The sequence below is a fragment of the Penicillium solitum genome, assembly GCF_028829755.1.
Source record: "Penicillium solitum strain IBT 25940 chromosome Unknown utg000003l_segment0_segment0, whole genome shotgun sequence".
Lineage (NCBI taxonomy): Eukaryota > Fungi > Ascomycota > Eurotiomycetes > Eurotiales > Aspergillaceae > Penicillium > Penicillium solitum.
Genome location: NW_027072123.1, coordinates 3,374,975 through 3,397,572, shown reverse-complemented (window position 1 = coordinate 3,397,572; position 22,598 = coordinate 3,374,975). Strand labels below are relative to the sequence as shown.

The following is a 22,598-nucleotide window of genomic DNA, read 5'->3' as shown; positions in this document are numbered from 1 at the left end:
AGGAGTAGATACGAAGCTATATACATATGTTAGAACGAATTGTTCTGTGCAACTTGGAATTTGGGCCTATTGTGTAATGCAAAATGCTGGCCAGTCTTGGAATGGACATGGGGATTTAAGTTTAGTGGCAAGCAGAGGATAGTAGGAATATGTAGTGGAAGGTAGAGATAGATGGTGACAGGATATAGATAGTAGAAGAGAAGTACAAACCTAACACGCCAAACGGCAAACCTTTAAGGGCATCTTCTGTAACACGAACACGACTCTACAATCTTGATACTCTGTAGTGTGTTGGTACGATGGAATTCCAACCTCATATTCTCCTTTTCAACATGCCTGACTGATAGATACTATGAATGAAAAAAAAAGAAAATAGAAGGGGGGGGGGATCCCCAGCAGTACATGACCCAGATGACCATCAGACCGCGAACTTTGGTTCCAAGGGGAATCGAACCCAGGCATGTGCCTCATTAAGATAGCAACCTTGCAAGTTTGACATTGCTCTTAACTACTGCACTACCCCAGGTTATTGCCAAGCATAACCTTAACTCTATATAAACCCCCCATCATTCTATACCAGTAGTTTTCCCCTACATATTATTAGGTACATGGCTTACATAGTAAATTCTCCGTATTTAAAATTCGTTTCCTTAGATGCTCTTTTAAACATAAAAAAAGAAGAGGTGATTCCCAGCAAAGATCTGACTCTAACCTAGGAACTGACCACTAGCCAGGGCAATCCAGGGCAGATTCTCATCCCAGCAGTGTTGCATCAATTGACGTGCATTTTGAATCTAGTAAGTACAATATCAGCAAATGTCCCCAAACGAAGCGCAGACCAGTATAGGAGCGTACCTGTTTCATGCCAGAGCTCTCCAACAAAAGGAACCGCTCTAGAAGCTTATCCTTTTGAACTGAATCTCTGGATTCACAGCCAGCCGTGAAGAGCGGGAACAAGGAGCAGACTTCAGTGGCTGCACCAGGGCGCATGCGTCCGAGGGCGTCAATGAGCTTGCGCAAGACCTCCTTCACGGGGAAGGAGTCAGGCGGAGATCCAAGGACACGTCGATGGAGATGCAGTAGACCGGCAAACCGGAAGGCTTCCTCGATGGCTATCATGTCCGAGGACTCAACACCATGATGGTGTTCCGGGCTGGTATAAGCACGCTCGCCTATCCCGTTGATATCACCAAGTACGGATTGCGCTTCCAGGACGACTTCCGCAGATGGATGCCAGTCATGTCGGAAGTTGCCCATTTCGTCGAAGCGCTGATTGTCGCATTCCTGCACCAGCCGTGCGAGACGGATCAGAAATACTCCAGTGCGGGGAGTGAACCCCGTGAAGCAGTCGACACCGAACTCATCATGACCGTCGGGCGCGGAGCAAGCTGTTAAGATGGAGTGGTATATCATTAGCGGAGGACCGGCTTGTCGACAAGACAAAGCCCCCATCGTGTCAAGGTAGCCTAGCCAGCGGGCGAAGAACGCCCCGATCCTGTTCCCAGGCTGCGCCATGCTCTCGCTCCGCGCAAGGAATAAATCACGAGCAAGCTTTAGATGGCTCTTCCAGGTAATTGGCACTTCAAATGTCCTTGGAGAAACGATCTTTAATGATAACAGCATAATGGCCGTGGCCAGGTGGCTGTCAGTGATGTCTTCATTGGATGACTCCAATGCCATACGCAATGTTGGGAAAACTTGGCTAACCCAGTGAGCGATTCGATTGGCGGGCTCGGGATGACCTAGGTATCGAGCACGATGACTAGCGGAGTATGCAAGTAGCAGATTGAGGAGATTGGCGTCGCCGATTGCCACTGTTCGGTCAGCTTTCTGAAAGATAACATAACATATAGCAGTACAACTCACTTGATGGCAAAACCGAAATAAACGGATTATTATCACAATTGTGCGGGACAAGCATCCGAGCAGTGTGGTTTAGGAAATGATGAAAGTACATCAAATTGATAGGGTTCTCCAGTAGTGATGACGGAAGCGGAGACAAGTACCTCGGGATATTGATGGGTACGGGGGAAGCATAGTAACCACTACAAAACTGGACCTGTGGTTCGGGGTTAGGTTGAGAGGTTTTCGTCTGCGAGGAGTCCTCGTTGTGCCTCCGAGAACTGATCAAATCCAACGCATAGTTGATATCTATGGCAGCATGGTCGTTGTTAAAAGTCAGATCCTGGTCAGGGCGCCCGGAGTCCAATCCATAATTGTCGGTTACACTATTCAGATATGTTTGCCATTTGCTCCGGGCCATTGAAGACTCGTGGGATGTCTGATCAGCTTCATGATTGCTCTCTGTCAATGCCTGATGATCCGGTGTCAATTCATTGTGATAGTCATGTACAGAGCCCATGTTGCTGGTTGTCTCGTGGAGCCTCGGAGATGTGGTTGCGTCATTTTCAGAAATCGACACTCTATGTGAGTCAAAAAGCATGGAGGACAGGCCACCAGTATCCTGTGGGCTGTTTGAGGATCTGTTTTGTCTTGTCCCAGATCCAGGGCCAATATGCATGCCCTGGTTATCAGGCGACTGTCGAGAAAGGTGGCCTTCATCACGAGAGTGGGAGCTAGATGGATCCAAGCAATGACTGGAAGCATCTACAGGGTGGCGTAGGTATGAGACTGGCTGTGACACAGAGTTTGTATGGAACGCAAAGGCAGAGAGTGATCTGAGACCGGATGTCTGATCTACCGAATCCAGATATGACGGAGTATCAAAACTCTGCTGTCCAAATTGATACTGCAACAAAGGCGCCGAGGATACTGCTGTCGTCAATGGAGGAGATTGTTCCGCCCAGGTTGAGGAGAACCGAGGCTCTAATTGGCCCGGCGATGTCACTCCTTCAGAGCATGAGCCGAGCCTAGGGGATTCGAAAAGGCCCACTGGTGCTGGTGTACTTGGAGACATTGCTCTCGGCGAAGTCAAGTCCCCGGGATGAATGTTAAGAAATCCATCTGCAGGGTTGTTGCTTGTTGGAGTTGGGAACGAAGTCGGGCTCAGATTGTTGATAGCGAATGAGTCCGTGAATCCAATTACAGCTCCTCCATACCCACTCGATTGTGAATTCGGCGAGTCAATTGACATGCGTTTCGTTCTTCCTCCCCAGTTCAGACGGACGCTATAGTCGCAAGGGTCGCCTTGTCGCTGGCAATTAAGACATGCTGGTTTCTCCTCGCCACTACATAGATAATGTTAGCCACAGGAGTATCATGCAGGGATTGTGCTTCTCACCATTTTACTTTGCGTGCTTTGCACGGCCTAGTTCGATAGTTAGCCTTGGCAAAAGCTTGCGTTGACATTTTAATAACATACCAGCATCCCTTACGACTTCGACGCTTCGGTTCTGGTGCACCAGGCCTTCTAGGACGAGGCATTGCACGTCAGAGGGCGCCTGGTCGATTATCGCAGCGACAATTCAAAATAACAGAGGCTCAAGACAGCCAAAGGTTACTATGTACTGTTTCACCGCCATACAGATTTGGTATTTTCAAGTTTGTGTCAATCCGATCGAGTCTCCTTACGCCGAAAGCACGTCAGAGTTGTCACGCTTTCTGCGTTTCGATCCTGATTGACCCCAAGTAGCGATAAAGCGATAATCGACCAGACACCCACACCTAGTATACAAGCACATCGAGGTATGGGAGGGAGATGTGCCAGGAAAGTTTTGAATCCCACGGCCCTTCAGCAATGGGGTAAGAGAAGCCGATAGTGACCAGGGTAGTGTCGATCTTCACGACCTCAGATAGAGAACAAGACGTCAAATAGAAGACGACTCTTCTGGATATGTTCAATTGGCCCGCTAGGTAGTCGACTGGCCTCACTGTGTAGAGAAAAGAGCACAAATTCACAGCAAAAGTCCCAATCTTGACGCAAAGATGAAGGTTGTCTTTTGGCGGACTAAAAGTGTGGGGAAGCACATGGCCGAGATAAGAAACGATGAATCAGCCGGGTTATGTTATAATCCGATATCGACCGGCATACCGCGGGAAACCGGGATTTCCCGCGAGAAGCCGCCACTTGTCACGTGGGCTCACACCTTCAACCAAACGTCATAGCTTCCACCTGGGCAGTTCCTTGGGTGTACATTGGTCCCTTGAGCTGCGCTTTGATAGCATATTTGGAGGAGTTACTTTCTAGGTTACACATTAAAGTAGGACTTTGAGGCGCTTGTGTTCTACCTTGTTTCTCAATATGGCCAAATCTCTCATCGATAGACACCCGCTTCAGTGGATGCCGAGCCCTTCACGGGGCTTGTCAGCTGTGGTTCATGTACGTACCGTGGTCCTTTCACTTTACATTTCGGTCCAGCACTAACGGGTTGCTTTCCAGTTGGCCGGACTTTCGAGCTTTTTGTGGTCATTCAAATAGTATGGGTCCTCTATCAAACTGTACTTTGAGGGGTTTGCTGACATTTTGAAGCATGCACGAAAACCCTAACCAAGCGTAAGCCCCTGTCTAGTTTCGATATTGGAAACCACGCTAAACTTTATATTTGACAGTAATCAAGCATATGGTTGGCACTTTCAATATCTGACCGTGATTGGCCTGTCGTTGTCAACACTCACCTTTGCGGTCGCACTACTAGCGGATATTACCTCGTCCCGGCGACTGTTCCTGATCAAAAACATCCTATCGATATGCAGTGCCCCCCTTGAGGTTGTGATCAGTGTTTTGTACTGGGGTCTTCGTTTGGTAAGCGATTCGACGAGATGCCCAATTTGAAATTCCCCCTAACCCAAGTATAGATTGATGAGCGTTTGGTGGTTCCCGAAGATCTGTTCATACCCCTTAATGCCGGTATGTCTGTGAAAAGTACATTTTGGGGGTGCCCCTAATAACACAGTTATAGATATCAGCTTCCACGCAGCACCGTCGGTGGTGATGTTGATTGACCTGCTGCTCTTGTCCCCACCCTGGACGATCACTGTACTCCCCGCACTAGGGCTATCTAGCACTATCGCCTTCGGCTACTGGTTCTGGATTGAGCAATGCTTCTCCCAAAATGGATGGTTCGTATATGACCTAGCACTTCCGAGGTCACCCGCTAATTAATCTAGGTACCCATATCCTATCTTTGAAGCACTGCCCACATCAGGTCGTATTGGCCTATTTACTCTCAGTGCCCTCATCATGACACTGAGCACCGTCACTCTCAAGTGGCTCCATGGACGCGTCAATGGATTTGGCAACCCCATGAAGCCGGAATCCCGTCCGGGCGATATTAAGCGAAAGAACGGTCTGTAGGCTCGTGGATTGGTATCGCAACAATGCTTTCACATTGATCGTTCTCAATTAGCGTCTCATGTTTAAGGCGGTTTCTAATCCCGAGGTAGCTGCAAGAAGCAAAATCGGGCACATTGCACTGATCATAAGCGTCTTGGTTATTGCCTTTTTTTTTCGGGTACATCCATGTACATTTTCACCTCACAATATCTCAAGTGCAAACTCTGGCTACAATACTATCAATATCCAAATTAAACGCAATAAGTAAATCGCAACGAGCGTTCCAAAAAAAATCAATGTAAACATGCTGCCATGAGCTCAAATGCGCAGGTGGGAAATATGTTCCACCACCCAAATATTCTGCGCAGCGAATGTTCCAACAATTAGTCTTTTTTAAACCAGCGCTTGTCCCATGAGGTCCCTATTGCAAATCAGGGTCCACTGAATCAATCCCGGATTACAGCCGTAGCTTAGGTCCCCGTGCGCCGCTGACTGAACTCGGTTCTGTGCGACGATCACCCCATACAGCGTCATGAAAGCCGTGCGCACAATGGATGCGGGGCTTAGTGTGACTGCCAGAGAAAAGCCAGCGCTTTTAGAAGTCCTTTACTACGGAGTATTTTGTATAGCTGTATGTTCATTGGGCCGAGTTATTCGGGGCTGCGGACCAAGGTTGCTAGCGAGATCAATGCCGAGACAACCCTTCCACAATGCCGAGTCCACTACCGTCCAATCGAAACATGGAGAAAAGGTCATCATCTTTAGTGGATCCAGGAGACTACACATTCAATTGGCTAGATGGGCGTTAACCGCACCCCTTTCGACTAGCTTCGGACTTTGGTACGGAGTCGATCAACCTTCATTATAGTCACGTCGGCCGACACCACCACCAATGTGTTCTCGGCCGAGTGCACATAGTAATGACAGACATTTCTGAGCAAAACCGAGGTCTCTCGTGTTTAATCTAAAGGAGCGGGCCGTTGTGGACTTGGCAATTCATACATCAGATGGGGACGGGAAAGCTTCGCTTAGTGGAGCCCGGGGTATATGCGGGGGATGCCCTAATTTTCCCCAGATGCCCAGACTCGGCCTATTCATCCAATACACCATATATCCATAGTTATATACTAGAATCTAGGGGATTAGGACTCGATATCAGACTAAATCAGATACCGTACAATGATGCTGACCCTTTTTCCCCCCTATTCAAACTCCCTTTATGACCCGATTTCACGCAGATCATGCCCGAATCACTCAAATCCATGCCGATCAGCCCGGGGCCCCAGCATCCAGATCCAAGCTAATGTTGCAATCCCTGCACGCGGCCTAGGACACGGGCCAGGGTGTAGCCACCATACCATCATTCAGCTGGACGCTAGCACCAAATCTCACAGGTCCATCTACCGAATATAAGCGATAACGTATTTGCCCCTCTTTACCAAGTACTTGGTGGCTTTCGGTTTCCTGGGGTTGAAGTTTTCTCTGTTTCTTCATAAATAGCTCGCAGGTCGGCGAAGAGTAGTCGTACATTTCGGAGCATTTCCCCCTGCCGATCTGCTCGATCTTGCATTATGGTTAATTCCTTTGAGAAACCAACTGAGTCCCGGTCTTCTGACCCCGAGAAAATTCTCGATTCCAAGGATCCGCTTGCTGCTGCTGGATTTGAGGACCCCGATGCTGGATTGAGTGATGAAGAAAGGGCGGAAATCGTATGTTATCCCTTGTTTTCCCATGTTACTTTTCAACAAAACCATTTGAAGCTACAGTAACTAATTAAACCAAACATAATAGGATCGTAAGCTACTATGGCAACTAGATATCCGCCTCGTGCCATGGCTCAGTCTACTTTATCTTGTCTCGTTCCTTGATCGGTAAGCAAAAGAACCAATCAACCCGTGGATTATATCACAATCTAATCTTGGCCCCGTTCAAAGGACAAATATCGGAAACGCAAAACTTGTCGGTCTTCAAACAGATCTGAACATGACAAATGCCCAATACAATGCAACCCTGACTATCTTTTTCGTCTCGTACTCCGTCTTCGAGCCCGCGACTAACGTCCTACTCAAGCGGTTGCGGCCGAGTATATTTATCCCACTTATTATGATGGCATGGGTAAGTGAAATATTCCCTTCCTTCTATTTACTATTTATCTAACCAATTCCAGGGAATTTGCATGACCTTCATGGGCTTCGTAACAAACTACAACGGGCTAATGGCCGTCCGCTGGTTCCTGGGCCTATCAGAAGCCGGTCTATTCCCCGGAGTAGGCTATTTCCTCTCATGCTGGTATAAGAGGTCAGAATTTGGTGTGCGAATGGCCATTTTCTTCTCCGCGGCCGCGCTCGCAGGTTCCTTTGGTGGTTTGCTAGCAGCTGCCATTGCCAAGATGGACGGCGTGGCCGGTAAGCCGGGCTGGTCCTGGATTTTCATTTTGGAAGGCCTTCTTACGTTCTTCATTGGTGTTGCCTCGTTTTGGTGTGTCTATGACTTCCCTGATCAGGCGCGGTTCTTGTCCGATGTCGATCGCAAGCGTGTCCTTAGGAGACTCGCGATGGATCAGCAGTCGAGTGCTGAGCATGAGGAGTTTAAGATGGACTACTTTTGGTCCAGTCTGAAGGATTGGAAGACTTATACTGGGGCTGTGATTTATATGGGGGCTGATGGGTCGCTTTATGCGTTCTCGCTTTTCGTGCCTACTATTATCAGTGAACTAGTGAGTTGTCACATTGCGAGATTGGAGATTGGAGATTGGAGATTGTTGAGCTAACATGGGTTTCTAGGGTAATTATTGACATTGGATGTTGCGCTCGGTATATCGCAGCTATTTACTAACTGCTTCTATAGGCTACAGCTCGATTCGTGCTCAGTTGCTCAGTGTACCGCCATATGCTGCCGCTGCCGTTTTGACAGTGACAGTCGGATTCATTGCAGACCGTACAAGGCAGCGTGGTCTCTGCAATATCGCCGTTTCGTTCCTCGGTATGATAGGATTCGCCATGCTACTAGGCTGTGAGTCTGCCGGTGCCCGCTACGCAGGAACCTTCCTCGGAGCTATGGGCATCTACCCAGCCATCGCGAACACGATTTCATGGACTAGTAACAACACTGAAGGTAACTTTCGTCCTGAATTCCGCTCTTATCTGATGTATATGACGAAAGCCAAGACTAACCCATTGCTGTCTAGGTGTATACAAACGAGGTGTCTCCCTCGGTTTTATCATCGGCTGGGGAAACCTCAACGGCATCGTCTCATCCAACATCTACCGCGAGGATGATAAGCCGAAATACTACCCCGGTCATGGAGTAGTACTTGGCTACCTGGTCCTATTCCTCTTTGGTGGATCCGTGGTGCAGTACCTCCTGCTCCGACGCGAGAACGGCAAGCGCAGACGCGGGGAACGCGATCACTGGATCGAGGGCTTGGATCAGAACCAGATCGAGCTATTGGGTGACAAAAGACCGGATTTCATTTATACGCTGTGAGCAGCGGTGGGATAGCCGGATAGGCGTGGAAGAGATAGCAGAGCCAAATCGAGATATGAGTTGGAAATGAACATATATCATCACGACCGTGATCTTAGTAGGTAGGTAGACGACTCCAGGTTTATGTAAGGCGTCTATAAGAACCTGGTCGTAGCCTCGTGCGAGCACTATCGCAAGTGTAGGATCCTTTCAATCTCATCTCATGCCTCCTTCTCGTACCGATTAACAATGTCCTGTCCCTTCTTCGGGCCTCGCACAACATGTCGACTAGCCCAGCTAAGTACCTCGCCGGTATCAGACTCAATGCGGAAAGCATACGCCGTGCGATACATATCGTTGATACAGAGATGGTTACCTCTAGCATTGAGGACGGTAGTCTCGTTGCCGGAGGTCGAGACAGCGGGCGGTACGGGTGGCGCGACGAATTCACCGGGATTCTTCTGCGCAGAACCTGACTGCGACTCTAGCTGCGAATCCGAGCCCGAGTCAAAATCGAAGTCGTGGAATAGGTAGTCTGCTTCTTCCGGGCCCGGCGCGACTTTTACGAACCAGACGCTGACGCGTCCGCTGTCGCTGTCCTGACGCCAGATGTACTTCTTTGTCCATCGTAGGCCTGGTGGTAAGGCACCTGTACCGACATTGCTAGGTATCTCGCCTTCTTCGCAGTACAGCCAGTCGCGGTCGGTCGTGGTGGTGGGGGGTTGTGCGGTGAAGGTTGCGGTTCCACGGAGTTCGCCGTTTAGGTCGAGGGGGTTTTCACTCCGAAGGGTTCGGGTTAGGGTCCAGCGGGTGTTGCTGAGGGAGGTTATTATGGTTGAAAGGAGTTGGCGGGAGGGCATTGTTGGCATGATTGCTGTAATTGGTAGAATGGGAGGGTTGGAGAAGGGAATGCGGGGGAGAGGAATAAGAGGTGGAGTTGTCCAATCAATCGACGGGCTTTCCACTCGGCCTAGTCCTGAGACTCTTATTGCTTATTTTTCTTATTTTGGTCTCTTTTCCGTATTGGCGTATTTATGTACGGAGCACGGAGTAGATCGCCTAAAATTGACCATAGACTAATGATAACCCGTCAATACCCGGGTGAAATGACCCAAAAGGGACATATAATCTCTTTTTACCTTATGTGGCTTGGAACACACCATCGCATCGAATCAGGTTCATTAGCCATGTGGCTAAGACCTCTTTACCTATTAGCTGTATTGCATTCATGGATGTTCTCGAACGATTGAACCCATTGTATCCATGGATACTGTAAGGTACCTAGGTATGTTCTCTGACATGTTTCATATCAGGTTCTCTGTATGACACCTTTTTAGCGACCCGGTCAAGATAGAACCAATCGGCGCAAACCGAACCTGGCATGGGCCATTCAAGGGCACACACACATAATATACGATTGAAACAGAATTTGCGAATTCACCTACGCAGTGAAGAGTGGGGTCCATGGTCATGCATAATACCCTCTCTACATGAGATAATAATATCGCAATCCACCGATATACTCACTCTTGAACATCAAGATTTATATTGTACTCCGTTCAAGGGTGTGCAATCTTACAATGCCCACTTGACAGACGTTGACACGGATTCCACGCCTTATTTCAACCGTCTGGGCTGCCGATCGTGGTGGGCCCTTGTTTGGAGTTAATGAAGGGCAGGGATGGGTTATAAAACATACAGATCAGTACAAAACAGATTCTGTAAGAAAATAGATAAATCAGTTCCATCGTGCATCGTACATAGCACATCGATGTACGGAGTACGGAGTAGTAAATTATAGATACATAATAACTATAGATATAAGTAACTCCTTGCATGAAAGTATTGATCTTCAGCCAAGGCGATAGTTAGTCTAAAATAGCCTTAAAAAAAAACGTGGGAGTCAATCATTTACTGCATCCAGCGATGTAACTTCCGGATAGAAATTGACCTTGAATTTCATCTAAGAATGCAAGATCTGGCAGGTGTCAGAATGCTAAGAGAATCTCTCGAATCTTTCGAATGATCGGAATGTTGGGTGTTTTCCACGTTGAATGGGCCGTTTGCGGAGATTAACCAGACGCATGCGATCAGTGCTGTCAGGTACAGTACTACATACTACATACATTATATACTAACAAGTAATTAAAAATGAAATTAAAACAAAAACCATCTTAAATAGTCCCTAAGGTACTACTCTGTACTCCGTACCCTACAGGGTAAAAATAAAAGAAAAAAAAGGAAAAAAGCCGAATCCGGAATCGTTCGGCGACTAGACCCAAAAACCATCTCCTCGTTTTCTGGTCATTTTGGACTCTTCTTTCTTTCTCTTTAATCTATGCAACACACTATGGACTGAGAGATCCTATCCGAACATCAAACCGAGCCTCACGGCTCTCACTACCACATTCGCTACTCACCCCTCATTAAAACAGGACTCCAAAACATCAACTCTCACCATGTCACTCACTACGCGCCTCCCATTCCTCTTCCTCGCCCTTATCGCCTTCACAATCTCAGCCCTAGCCGCCGACAGCATCCTCCCCACATCAGCCTCCAGTACATTCCCGCAGTGCGGTCTGACCTGCACCGCCCTAACAACCGCCCAGACGTCCTGCGAAGCAGCCGACGCCTCAACCTGGACCTCATGCTTCTGCGAGTCATCCCTGCTCACCGGCCTCAAAACCTCCGGAAGCATCTGCTCCACCTGCAGCGCCACCGATCAAGTCACCCTCTCAACCTGGTACAATAACTACTGCAACTCCGGCGGCAAGGATACATCCAACACCGCCACCACAACAACCTCCTCCGCAGCCGCAGGCGCTACATCAGGTTCCAGCTCAAGCGCAACCACAAACAAATCAGGCACCACCACAGAGGAGAATAAGTCATGGTATGTTTGATCCCAATACTGCGGCGCAAATCGGAATCCAGACTACATCCACATACCCCAGAACCAATCGCTGACAAAATTGCCCCCCGAAAAGGTGGAGTACTCACTACCGCTGGGTCATCATGCTTATCGTGTTGGTCATTGGATTCAGCGCCATTGCTGTACTCGGCGTATGGCTCAAGCGTCGCTACGACGCTAAACGGCCGAATCTCTACCACGGCGGTGGTAGCAGCTTGCTGAGCACAGCTTCCCCTCCCCTTCCGCCCAATGCCGCCTGGGCCGGTGCCCCGCCGGTGCCTGTGCAGACCGCCGGTCTGGGTGCTGATTCTTTGGATAGTAGCTCGCGCTCTACAATGGCGAAAACGAGCACTCCTGTCCCCGGGTCTCGGACGAGATTAACCAAGGTCGAGCAGGGCCCTGGGGATGTGGAGATTCGGCAGGTCTAGGGCTTGGTTTGGGTACTATCTTGTTTTTTGGATCTTTGGATTTCTGATGTCCCTTTTTATTTGCGATGCGCTACTTCTATACCATACTACCTGGTTATGGTTGCATTTCTTGGTGTTTGGTACGGATAATGGGCTTCACGCTGTGCTTTTCTCTCTCTTATTGTTGGTCTTGCGCCTCTTTTCTCTCTCTCTCTTTCCATCTCTTTTCCTTTCCTTGTTCTCGCGGGCTTTGGCCTAAAATATAGCGGAGTGGATTTCTGCTGACGACTGTGTCGATTCTCTTTTTAACCCTGATATTGGCCATTTCTTTTCAATCTGTCTGAACAAATGACAGAGTACATAGTACAACGCGTGCGCGCATTTCATGATTCTTTATAAACATCTTTTGTAATACCTCTGGATTCCACCCGAGGCTGATATATCACGAGATACTAATACTAACAATCTTAATATCAACTTCCGGTTTCTCCTTATGCGTCCGCACATTCTCGATCTTATGCACGACATCCAAACCCTGCACTGCACGTCCAAAGACAGTATGCTTATTATCCAACCACGGCGTCTTCTCCGTAGTAATGAAGAACTGACTAGCATTTGTATTGGGTCCGGCGTTGGCCATCGACAGCGTATACGGCTTGTCGTGCTTGAGAACGGAGAACTCATCGGCGAATTCCCCGCCCCAGATAGACTCACCTCCCGTCCCGTCACCTTGCGGGTCACCACCTTGGATCATGAATTTGCGGATCACACGGTGGAAGATCGTGTTATTGTAATACCCATTCCGGGCATGTGTGACGAAGTTCTCCACCGCCCGTGGCGCAGCCGAGGGATACAAGCGCAGGTGAATGTCGCCGAAGGTCGTGTGCAGGATTGCCGCAGTGCCGGTCTCAGCGGCTTTGGTAGTTGCCGTACCGGTGCCAGCTGCTGCCTGGGTTGGCTTTTCGTTTTGGACGTCGCGGACGGATTTCGAGATCTCGGTTTCGTTTGTGAACATGTAGAAGCGCACCTTGGCAAATCCGGTGCAGAGGAGGATCGGGTCGCGTTCTTCGGCTTCTTGGAGGAGCGGGTTGCTACTGGCTGCCATTGAGACGGTTACGACGCCTTTGCGTTGCGGTTGGCCTTGGTACAATGCGAGGTTGAGGGCTCGGAATGGCTCTTCGCGGCCGTAGACGCGCACCACCCGGTTTGTGTAGGTGTTGATACATTTCACGCCGTAAAGAGAGCCGTACAGGATGAAGTGGCCGGATTCGTCGAAAGAGACGTTTACTTTGTGGCGCGTGGCTTCGCTTTCGAGTTCGCGCTCGACACCTAGGCGGCGCCCGAACTCTACTTCGTCAAGTTCGTATGGTGCTGTTCCCGCTTGCTGCATCTCCGTGATGGTGGTTATTGATTCGTCGTATGTGCGGTAGAGCTTTCCGGTTGCGAAATCGAACACTCGGATTTGTCGGTCTGGGAAGGAAACCGTGGCGAAGTGCTCGCCGGTCGGGGAGATTGTGATGGATGTCGGGACGGATTTGGCTTTCTTAAATGCGAAGAGATTTGTTGAGGATTTGAACTCGAAGACATTGTCAGGTTTCTCGAAAGATCCGTCTCCAGCTCTCCAGTATTCGATCATTCCTGACTCGTCGGCGGAGACGACGCAGTCGAAGGCGTTGTTGAATGCGAGTGAGACCACGGGACTGCGGTGGATCGACTTCAAAGTGTGCAACGGCTGGGGATTTTCACCACGACCGTCGAATACTTGAATCGTATTACTTGACTCGTCTGTCACGGCTAGCAGGGGGAGGGAGGCACCACGCGGGTGTACCCAGCAAATACATCGAGGTACGAAGTCTAGGGTATACATCGCCAAGAGATCTGTTAATGTTAGCAAGTCACTAAGCCACGAGAGCCACACATTCCAAGCCTACCAAATGTAATAACATCAAAGATCTTCACCGTCTTGTCCAATCCCACTGTCGCGAAACTGCGGCCGTCCGCGCTGACAGTTACGCCCCGAATCTCGCCTGGGTGGGCAAGGAACTCCTTCACGAACTCGATGCCTTCCGCCATCTTTTTCCAGAACTTAACATATCCATCGACGGAGGAAGTGATCACAAAGTCCGTATAGGGTGCAACAGTCACAAACGACAATTGGTCCTTGTGCATAAGCGACTTGGAGTACCGCGCGGAGACTGGTAGCGCATTGATGTAGACTTTCTCGAAGGGAAGCTTGCGCCGCTTCTTCTTGGGGGCGACCTCCGAGGGCAACGCAGGGCCAAAATCGTCATCGGAAGAATCATCACCTAGCAATCGCATACAGTTAGTATCTATTACATTCCGTTCGAGGGAGCGGTCTGGATGGTGTCCACGATGCAGGGGACTCACTGTTCTCGGCCTCGACAGCAGAGTGAGGCCGCTTGTTCGCGGCAGCCTGAGCGAGTTCGCCGGAGTCAGCCATTGTCGATATTGACAGGAACAAGGTCAATTCCAGCGAAAGGGATCGTCACGACAGAAAGGAAACGTCGAGAGGCATCTCGGGCGGTGATGGAGTGCAGCCAATCAGAAGCTCGGGCCAATCGTGCGGCAACTTTTCTCCTTTCCCACCCCACTGTTGACAGGAGAAGTCGATTCAACCTCTCCAGCAAGACATTTGATCTTTGGTCGATTGCCTTATTCAGCTGGTCATCATGGTATGCTATTCCCAAGTCGGCCCGCGAGAGCGTGGAAAATATGTGTTCGCACTGGCTCACCTCTACCCCTCCTAGGCATCTTTCGGCAATCCCACACAGATCTTTGGTGACGATGTCATCGAAGAGAAGGGCGAGAATGCCCGTCTCTCGGCCTTCGTCGGTGCTATCGCCGTCGGAGACCTCGTGAAGAGTACCCTTGGTCCCAAGGGAATGGACAAGATCCTACAATCTGCGTACGTGGGGGACTGATTGATAATCCTATGTGATGATATGACTCCGGAAATACTGACATGGCTGTTCTCGCAGATCTACAGGAGACATCCTGGTGACGAACGACGGTGCTACGATTCTTAAGTCCATCGCTTTGGATAACGCTGCGGCCAAGGTTTTGGTCAACATTTCTAAGGTTCAGGACGACGAGGTTGGTGATGGAACCACATCGGTCACCGTTTTGGCCGCCGAGTTGCTGCGTGAGGCCGAACAGCTTGTTGCCAAGAAGATTCACCCCCAGACTATCATCGAGGGTTACCGGATAGCCAGCAAGGCTGCCCTCACCGCGCTCGAGGCCACCGCGGTCGACCGCAGCCAGGACCCTGAGGCTTTCCGCAAGGATTTGCACGCCATTGCCCGCACAACACTCAGCTCGAAGGTTCTTTCGCAAGACCGGGACCAATTCGCCAAGTTGGCTTGTGATGCCGTGCTGCGTCTTAAGGGATCCACCGATCTTTCTCACATCCAGGTTATTAAGAAGGCCGGTGGAAAGCTGAGCGATTCATACCTCGATGAGGGGTTCATTATGGACAAGAAGGTCGGTGTCAACCAGCCCAAGCGGTTGGAGAACGCCAAGATCCTGGTTGCCAACACAGCCATGGACACAGATAAGGTCAAGATTTTCGGTGCACGAGTCAAGGTCGAGTCGACCGGCAAGCTCGCCGAGTTGGAGAAGGCAGAGCGCGAGAAGATGCGCCAAAAGGTTGAGCGTATCAAGGCTCACGGTATTAACTGCTTCGTTAACCGTCAGCTCATCTACAACTGGCCCGAGCAGCTGTTCACCGAGGCTGGTATCATGTCCATTGAGCACGCCGATTTCGACGGCATCGAGCGCCTGGCCCTTGTTACCGGTGGTGAGATCGCCTCCACCTTCGACCACCCCGACCAGGTTAAGCTGGGTGGGTGTGATCTGATCGAGGAAGTGATTATTGGCGAGGACACCTTGATCAAGTTCTCTGGTGTGGCCGCTGGTCAGGCTTGCACCATTGTGCTGCGCGGTGCCACCGAGCAGCTTCTCGATGAGGCCGAGCGTTCGCTCCACGATGCTCTGGCCGTCCTCTCGCAGACTGTCAAGGATCCCCGTGTGACACTTGGCGGTGGCTGTGCCGAGATGGTGATGTCCAAGGCCGTGGAACAGGCGGCTCAGAACACGACCGGCAAGAAGCAGCTTGCTGTCGACTCTTTCTCTCACGCTCTGAAGCAGCTGCCTACCATTCTGGCCGACAACGCTGGTCTGGACTCCAGCGATCTGGTGACTCGTCTGCGCTCTGCCATCAACAACGGTATGACCAGCTCTGGTCTTGATCTGTTGACGCCCGGTGGTGGTATTGCGGATATGCGTGAGCTTGGTGTGGTGGAGGCTTATAAGTTGAAGAAGGCGGTGGTTTCGTCTGCCACAGAGGCAGCCGAGGTATGTACTTCACTGGTTTTTTGTTCTTGATACTCGATTTGGAATACGTGCTGACCTTATTTTAGCTTCTCCTGCGGGTGGACAACATCATCCGTTCGGCTCCCCGCCAACGCAACCGGATGTAATGGACACGATTGTGATGACATGGATGAATTCATCTCTGTATTCTTTCTATGAAGGAACTAAAAAATGTGCAATAGAAGTTCAACTAAGTACATGATCTATCCATCTAGCTATTTGTGTAGTTTGCCAAGTAGATATATGGTTCCCTATCAGCTGCGTCCTATGCTATCGGTTACCCTATATATAGCCCCTAGCCTCGAAGTCATTATATAGTTCGACATTAATGTATCAAGTATACATAGTCTTGAGTCTTTTCCGGGATCTGGCTCCCCAGAGGAAAGGACCGGGTGCAAAGACCCGTTATTAGACATAATTTGTATAGCAGGACTTGAATCTGTGGAGTAATTTATCCAACTTGAACCATTATAACGTTTTATCTTGATTTTAATTAACTATAGGGGATCCTATACGGCAGGTATGAACATAGATAGAGTGATGGATGAGAGGTGACACCCACCTGTAATACTACATTGCCATCATTGAAATATTCTTGACATTGTATGGCTTGGGACATATGTACCGGATAATGCCTGACACTCGAGACCATTCCCTTTCCGTTTTAGTGCTCGCCTCTTGCCGCTTTTTGATCACTGAGTGCTCACTGAGTGTAGGTAGGGATGAGCGGGCTGAGTAAACAACATCAATAAAATGCGACACGCTAATCCCATCACGTGCAACCCTTCCCATCAAAAACGGACGGGCGCAGTCAACGTGACCGTTCGTCCTAGCGGTCTCGATCCTATCCAAGTAAAAAATCTCACAGTGCGGCTATTCAATTGATCCACCATTTTACCATTTCAGCCTATGCTCCTGGGAAGACCCCTCGGAATACTTCGCTTACCAGCCCGGCGATACCCTAATCGGGCTTTGGACTACTACCAGGGCGAGGGCGATTGGATGGATTTCCTTGAAGATCTAGAACCCTTCCCTGTATCAAGGCAATGGAGGAATCAGTGTTCAGCAGGTGATGATGATGAACCACTTCTCTCGCCAATGAGCGCATAGGCCGAAGGCTTTCCTGAGCGTATAACGGCATGTCTTTCGCGCCATTGCTAAGTAACCTGTAAGCCGAAGACAAACAATCAACAGTAATACCCCGATGGGCTCCTAGGAGCCCGCGGGGCGTTCCTAGGAGCCTACTAAGCTGTTCTAAGGGCCCATAGCTATTTCGTTCGAATCCTAGGAACTCTAAATATCGCCCCCTCCCCCTTAGCATTTCTGCCTAAAGTGATGCCATCTCAAAAGGGATATATATTTTGTCACTTGCTCCAAAAACAGTGGTCTTCATCATTCCTCTGCCTCTAAACCACTTAGCTAAACATAAAGACTGCTTTTGAATACACCACAGTGAGTTTAGCCTTTATTCACTCGTCGTTCTACATCAACTAACCGTACTCCAGATTGGCATTTTTATCGCTCACCGCGGTCGAACCAATTAATATCACTCGGCGAGAATGCGGGACTGAAAAGACAAACCTACGCCGTGGTGGTTCGCGGCGTGACTTGTCGATTCTCTCCCTCCGCCACGGACGCGAGGAGACAGCTGAAAGCTGAGAAAGTCAGACGAATCTCTACTGCTGCCGAAATCGTATACATGAACTGGTTGATGACTAAGAGGAAAATGGACGAAACGAGGCCAGAGTCCGCGAAACTCCTGGTCGAGTTCGCCGACCTATGCGCTGCCAACCAGGCCATTCTACGTGGTCTGGCGATCTATGGAAGGAACCACCACTACTAGTTATTTGACGGCAGTCACCGCCTCCAGCAATGCTACCGCTGCCAGATGTACGGACATATGGCCCGAAATTGTAAGCGAGACAGCCACTGTGCCTACTGCGCAGGGGATCATGTGTCCTTTGTACTCGGGATTTGAACTTTCAAAACAAGATCTGCGATTATATAGAACCAGTACCGAAAACTTCACTCTCTAATTTATCCAACCCTTCATCTTCAATCTTCAAACACCCTTGTCTATACCTCAGCGGCGGTTTCCTTTTCCTTGCCTTCCTTCTCATCCTTGATTCCATACTCCGTCTCCAATTCGGTCCGTAGTGTCATCTCCTTCTCAAAGAAGGTAATGATGAATTCCAGAGCAGCAAAAGCCAGCGAGACATACCAAACCAGCTTCAGGGTATCAGTATACACACTGACTACCTCCCGTTGAACTTGAGGAGCAAGTGACTTAATAAAGGTTGAAGAGACGTGAGAGTAAGCTTCTCCACCCGCAAGTTGCGCCGAAACAGCGGGGTCTGAAATACGGCCCGACAAGCGCGCGAACTCGGTGTTGAAAATAGCAGCTGGAATTGCAATTCCCCAGATAGCACCGTAACTGCGAATAAACGCCCATGTCGCCGTCGCGAGTCCAACATCCTTCTCTTCTAGGGGAGCCTGAACTGCAGCTAGAGTGGTTGTGAGCAGAAGACCCAAGCCAATTGCAGTGATGATTTGGAAAATGATCCACTCTGCTGGACTAGAGTCGGCATCGAAGAGAGTAAAGAGACCTAATCCTAGGAGAATCACAGCCGTAGCGACGGTATGGATAGGCTTATAGCGGCCCCATTTAGTAAGGAGGCCACCTGCGACAATGGCAGTCGGCACAGCGAGAATCACACTAGGTAGAAATTGTACACCGGCGCGAGTAGAGGTAGAAAGCTTCACAGCCTGGAAGTACACCGGTACAAAGTAGATCACCCAGAAGGTAAGCATATTATGGATGAAGGATACAACCAAGGCAACGAATGAAGTACGGTGTCGAAATATGTGTGGTGGCATCATAGGTTCCCGACACCATGGACTGGCCTCAAACGCGTGGAATAGAATCATACCAATGAGACCGAGAACCAAACAGACGATGATCCGCCAGTTTGACCAGGCGTAGGTAGTACCGCCCCAGGTGAGAGCGAGGAGAATAGAGACGATAGAAGTCATGAGAAGTGCGTTGCCAATATAGTCGATCCGCTTGACTTTTTCTTGCCATGGCTCTTTTTGGTAGTTGACATGGAGAAAGAAAAACAGGCAGATGATCGCCGTTCCGCCAATAGGAAGGTTGAGATAGAACTTTGATCAAACCGTGTTAGCCTTGCCATTCTCTCAGATATAAATGGGGCTTAGATACTTACAACCCATCTCCAGGAACTATGCTGTACAATAACACCCCCAATAAATGGACCAAGGGAGGTGCCGACGGCGAACACGGCGAAGATCATACCCATGAAGTTTCCTCGCTCGCGCAATGGAAGCATATCGCTAACGATCATATCGATCATTACATTGATACCGCCACCCCCAATTCCTTGGATTGATCGCCCAGCAATCATCATGGGAGAATTGATCGCGCCGCCGCTGATGCCGCTGCCGAGGACGAACAAGGCCACCGAGCCGATCATCAACCATCGTCGACCAAAGAAATTCGCAGTCTGTCCGAAAAGGGGCTGAAAGCAAGCACTTGCCATTGAATGTATTGTTAATTTATTTTCTTCATTGACTCGGGTTGAAAGATGGTATGTGACTTACCTCGTTAAGAAGAAGGAGTTGACAAACCAGACGTAGTTCTTGCCTGCATGCAACTCATCCGCGATGAACGGCAACGCGGTCGATGTGACCGTTGACTCGACCGCAGCTAGTAGGACTGACACGCATAGTGATAAGTAAATTGCCCAGAAGCGCCATCCTCTACCCTGCTTCTTCTCGACAGACTGGGTACTAGTGTCCGAAGCATTGGACATGTTGACGTTGAGTACGGAGCACAAAGTCAAAGTTGATTGAGAAATACGGAAGCCAGAAATCGAAGTTTTGATTGCAGGAAATGGCCATGGTCAGAAACTGATTTCAAAGAATAGGAGGTCTCTTTGTCAACATCGCCGATGCCGAATGGGTTCGGTCATTGTATGTCAACTTCCCCATTGAGCGGTCTGGCCTGTGATTGGTCCTAGGTCGCCGAATATTTGGTTATGTAGCTAGATCTGATTACAGATTGTGGGGTCAATCCATGGATACATGTGTAGATATTGAGATGTGCTTCATTTTTAATGCTTGTTAATATAAAGGGTTCCAAGGAATTTGTAGCAGTTCATCCGCTGATAGCCTGCGACCAAGTGTTTATCCGACAACACTACTGGGGCCTGGAAATAGTATATCGATGATCAATTGACCCCCTAGTCTGCCGTTTGTCTATTTACCAAGGGATCCCGACCGCACGCAGCTAGCAGCGCCATGCATATTTGAGATTGCCGCGAGAAATCTACAACATTTTTGGGCTCAATATTTCAGAACCATCAATCTCGAGTAGACGCATTTCAAGAATCAACTACGATCAGCAATTGATAATGGACGTAGAAATGTCTGTAGATAGCATGGGTTTGCATAGTCACGGCGATAGCATTTTGCAAAACAAGTATGTACATAGGGTGGGATCGGTCGCTCTAATACCTTACCCTTGCAGCGCTATTGTACCTAGTACTGGACCTTCCCGGGCGCGGTAACGCAAAGGGGAATGCCCAGGTGGAAGCAGCAAATCATTAAACTCCGAGGTCGTAGTAAGCCTCTTTCTATTGCATTGCATTTACATTTACGCTTTCTATAGTGATCCATGTGCGTTAAAATAGGTTATTTAGAATTCTCTAAATGAGCCGATTAATGATGGTCTTATTTACTAACTTTGGAAGTACATTTTTCTTTCTAATATTTTAATGATTAAGTAGTGTGAAAACATACATACATATATATGCTTCTACAGTCAGTCACCTTAACAGTCAAGACCGTTGTGATGTGCCCCCGGGGCCTCCTAATTTACACCTTTACAAGCTTACTTAAGTATGTGGTTTTCCGACCAGGTTAAATCATGAACCATCTATGGATATATATTTAATCATATAATATGGTATCAGAGCACCTGAGCCTTTGTACAAGCGGATGAGGCCAGGAGGGATGCGCTGCAGGGACTACGAACTAAAACACAATGGTACTGGGGACCACTGCTTGTATTACTTTACTTTCATATCCAGCTCTCTGGCTTCGGGCAGAAGATCTAGCGGTTTTGCGGCAACTCTGGTAGGCCCGCCAATCTCGAAGTAATCATTAAAACTCTGAAAGTGGCTTCAGTGCATGACAGCGTGTACAAATAATATATACCATCACGGGAAAGAAGCTGAGAACGGTTAAAGTCTATATCGAGATAGGACCCCGCATTTCAGATGGAGTTGCGGCCGGAACAATGCTGCATACAGATCGAGTGCCACGTTTTCCATACATCGATCAGGTGCACGAATTGCAGCATCGAATACATACATGTAATTTATTGCATATATCTACAGACGCCTTACGGGTAGGGCAGCGGTATTGGTGCCATAATATGAGCAAATCACGTTATACACGTGACATCAACAGAAGGCAACACTTAGACCTCGCCAAATTCGCGGGTCGGGTATCGACCCTTGACCCAAAACCCGCTGGGTACCCAAAAAAGCAATACAGTATGGCGAGGTCTAGGCAACACTTATGGAATACGTAATTCGCTTTCGCTTCGCTTCCGAAATCGCAATCAATATCCAGGGTCTACGTCGATAATCTCCGTTCAGGATCAGACTTGCATAACTTAGCGCGTCCTGTTTCGTAGAGCCATAGGGACCCTCTACCCCAAATCTCAGGGTTAGCAGCGTCCCCCAGCAAATATCCCATAAATCATTTTCCATGTCAAAATAGGTTACTCTTTTTAGTAATGTTATGGTGGTGAGGCTATATATATTAACATCCCTCGGATTTGCGTATTGATTTTCTACTTACTCGTGTACTTGTGTACTAATGTACTTGTGTACCCAAATCCTTCGCTTTTTTGCCCAAGCTTTCGGTCCGACCCGGATTAACCGCCTTGAACTCGAATCCACCCCCCCTCCCCAATATTTTTTGAGCTTGGCTCTCGAAATGTACGAACAACCATCGCGACAGGCTTGCGATCGCTGTCATGACCTCAAACTACGGTGTCACCGCAACGAGTCAGGGGAATGCAGCCGCTGTGTGAGAGCGGGCGCAAATTGCTTGTTTAGTCCTTCGAACCGCGGGCATCGGCCCACCCATCAGGATCGCCGTA

At 49.1% G+C, this 22,598-nt stretch overlaps 8 protein-coding genes across 8 annotated transcripts; 4 read left to right on the top strand and 4 right to left on the bottom strand.

The window, feature by feature from the left end:
* Positions 1-707: 707 nt before the first annotated feature.
* On the bottom strand, positions 708-3,384 carry N7455_005205 (Zn(II)2Cys6 transcription factor; the record flags this gene model as incomplete). Its single annotated transcript, XM_040955300.2, has 5 exons — positions 708-794; positions 856-1,814; positions 1,867-3,188; positions 3,242-3,268; positions 3,323-3,384. 5 exons carry the CDS (start codon positions 3,382-3,384, stop codon positions 708-710), a joined length of 2,457 nt encoding a protein of 818 aa, XP_040814248.2.
* A 717-nt stretch (positions 3,385-4,101) lies between these two features.
* N7455_005204 (androgen-induced gene 1 family protein) lies at positions 4,102-5,304 on the top strand. Its single transcript, XM_040955482.2, has 7 exons — positions 4,102-4,279; positions 4,340-4,377; positions 4,430-4,453; positions 4,510-4,702; positions 4,756-4,807; positions 4,860-5,019; positions 5,068-5,304. The coding sequence occupies exons 1-7, from the start codon at positions 4,202-4,204 to the stop codon at positions 5,252-5,254; spliced, it is 732 nt and encodes a 243-aa protein (XP_040814141.2). The 5' UTR covers positions 4,102-4,201; the 3' UTR covers positions 5,255-5,304.
* A 1,500-nt stretch (positions 5,305-6,804) lies between these two features.
* On the top strand, positions 6,805-8,719 carry N7455_005203 (uncharacterized protein; the record flags this gene model as incomplete). The annotated part of the gene is made up of 6 exons (XM_065604981.1): positions 6,805-6,942; positions 7,025-7,104; positions 7,168-7,348; positions 7,401-7,941; positions 8,081-8,347; positions 8,421-8,719. The coding sequence occupies 6 exons, from the start codon at positions 6,805-6,807 to the stop codon at positions 8,717-8,719; spliced, it is 1,506 nt and encodes a 501-aa protein (XP_065461881.1).
* A 200-nt stretch (positions 8,720-8,919) lies between these two features.
* Positions 8,920-9,567, bottom strand: N7455_005202 (uncharacterized protein; the record flags this gene model as incomplete). The annotated part of the gene is made up of 1 exon (XM_040955504.2): positions 8,920-9,567. One exon carries the CDS (start codon positions 9,565-9,567, stop codon positions 8,920-8,922), a length of 648 nt encoding a protein of 215 aa, XP_040814187.2.
* A 1,590-nt stretch (positions 9,568-11,157) lies between these two features.
* On the top strand, positions 11,158-12,049 carry N7455_005201 (uncharacterized protein; the record flags this gene model as incomplete). Its single annotated transcript, XM_040955397.2, has 2 exons — positions 11,158-11,591; positions 11,686-12,049. 2 exons carry the CDS (start codon positions 11,158-11,160, stop codon positions 12,035-12,037), a joined length of 786 nt encoding a protein of 261 aa, XP_040814186.2. The 3' UTR covers positions 12,038-12,049.
* A 409-nt stretch (positions 12,050-12,458) lies between these two features.
* On the bottom strand, positions 12,459-14,477 carry N7455_005200 (WD40 repeat domain-containing peptidylprolyl isomerase; the record flags this gene model as incomplete). Its single annotated transcript, XM_040955310.2, has 3 exons — positions 12,459-13,894; positions 13,948-14,322; positions 14,405-14,477. 3 exons carry the CDS (start codon positions 14,475-14,477, stop codon positions 12,459-12,461), a joined length of 1,884 nt encoding a protein of 627 aa, XP_040814262.2.
* Positions 14,478-14,706: 229 nt separating this feature from the next.
* On the top strand, positions 14,707-16,515 carry N7455_005199 (chaperonin-containing T-complex subunit CCT2; the record flags this gene model as incomplete). The annotated part of the gene is made up of 4 exons (XM_065604980.1): positions 14,707-14,709; positions 14,785-14,942; positions 15,016-16,390; positions 16,456-16,515. The coding sequence occupies 4 exons, from the start codon at positions 14,707-14,709 to the stop codon at positions 16,513-16,515; spliced, it is 1,596 nt and encodes a 531-aa protein (XP_065461880.1).
* A 1,969-nt stretch (positions 16,516-18,484) lies between these two features.
* On the bottom strand, positions 18,485-20,238 carry N7455_005198 (uncharacterized protein; the record flags this gene model as incomplete). Its single annotated transcript, XM_040960152.2, has 3 exons — positions 18,485-19,570; positions 19,633-19,957; positions 20,027-20,238. 3 exons carry the CDS (start codon positions 20,236-20,238, stop codon positions 18,485-18,487), a joined length of 1,623 nt encoding a protein of 540 aa, XP_040809406.2.
* Positions 20,239-22,598: the final 2,360 nt, after the last annotated feature.

Coding starts and splice junctions, on each gene's coding strand:
- N7455_005204 (XM_040955482.2), top strand. CDS start 4,202: ATGGCCAAATCTCTCATCGATAGACACCCGCTTCAGTGGATGCCGAGC. Junction 4,280..4,339: donor GCTTGTCAGCTGTGGTTCAT/GTACGTACCGTG, acceptor GTTGCTTTCCAG/TTGGCCGGACTTTCGAGCTT. Junction 5,020..5,067: donor TGCTTCTCCCAAAATGGATG/GTTCGTATATGA, acceptor TAATTAATCTAG/GTACCCATATCCTATCTTTG.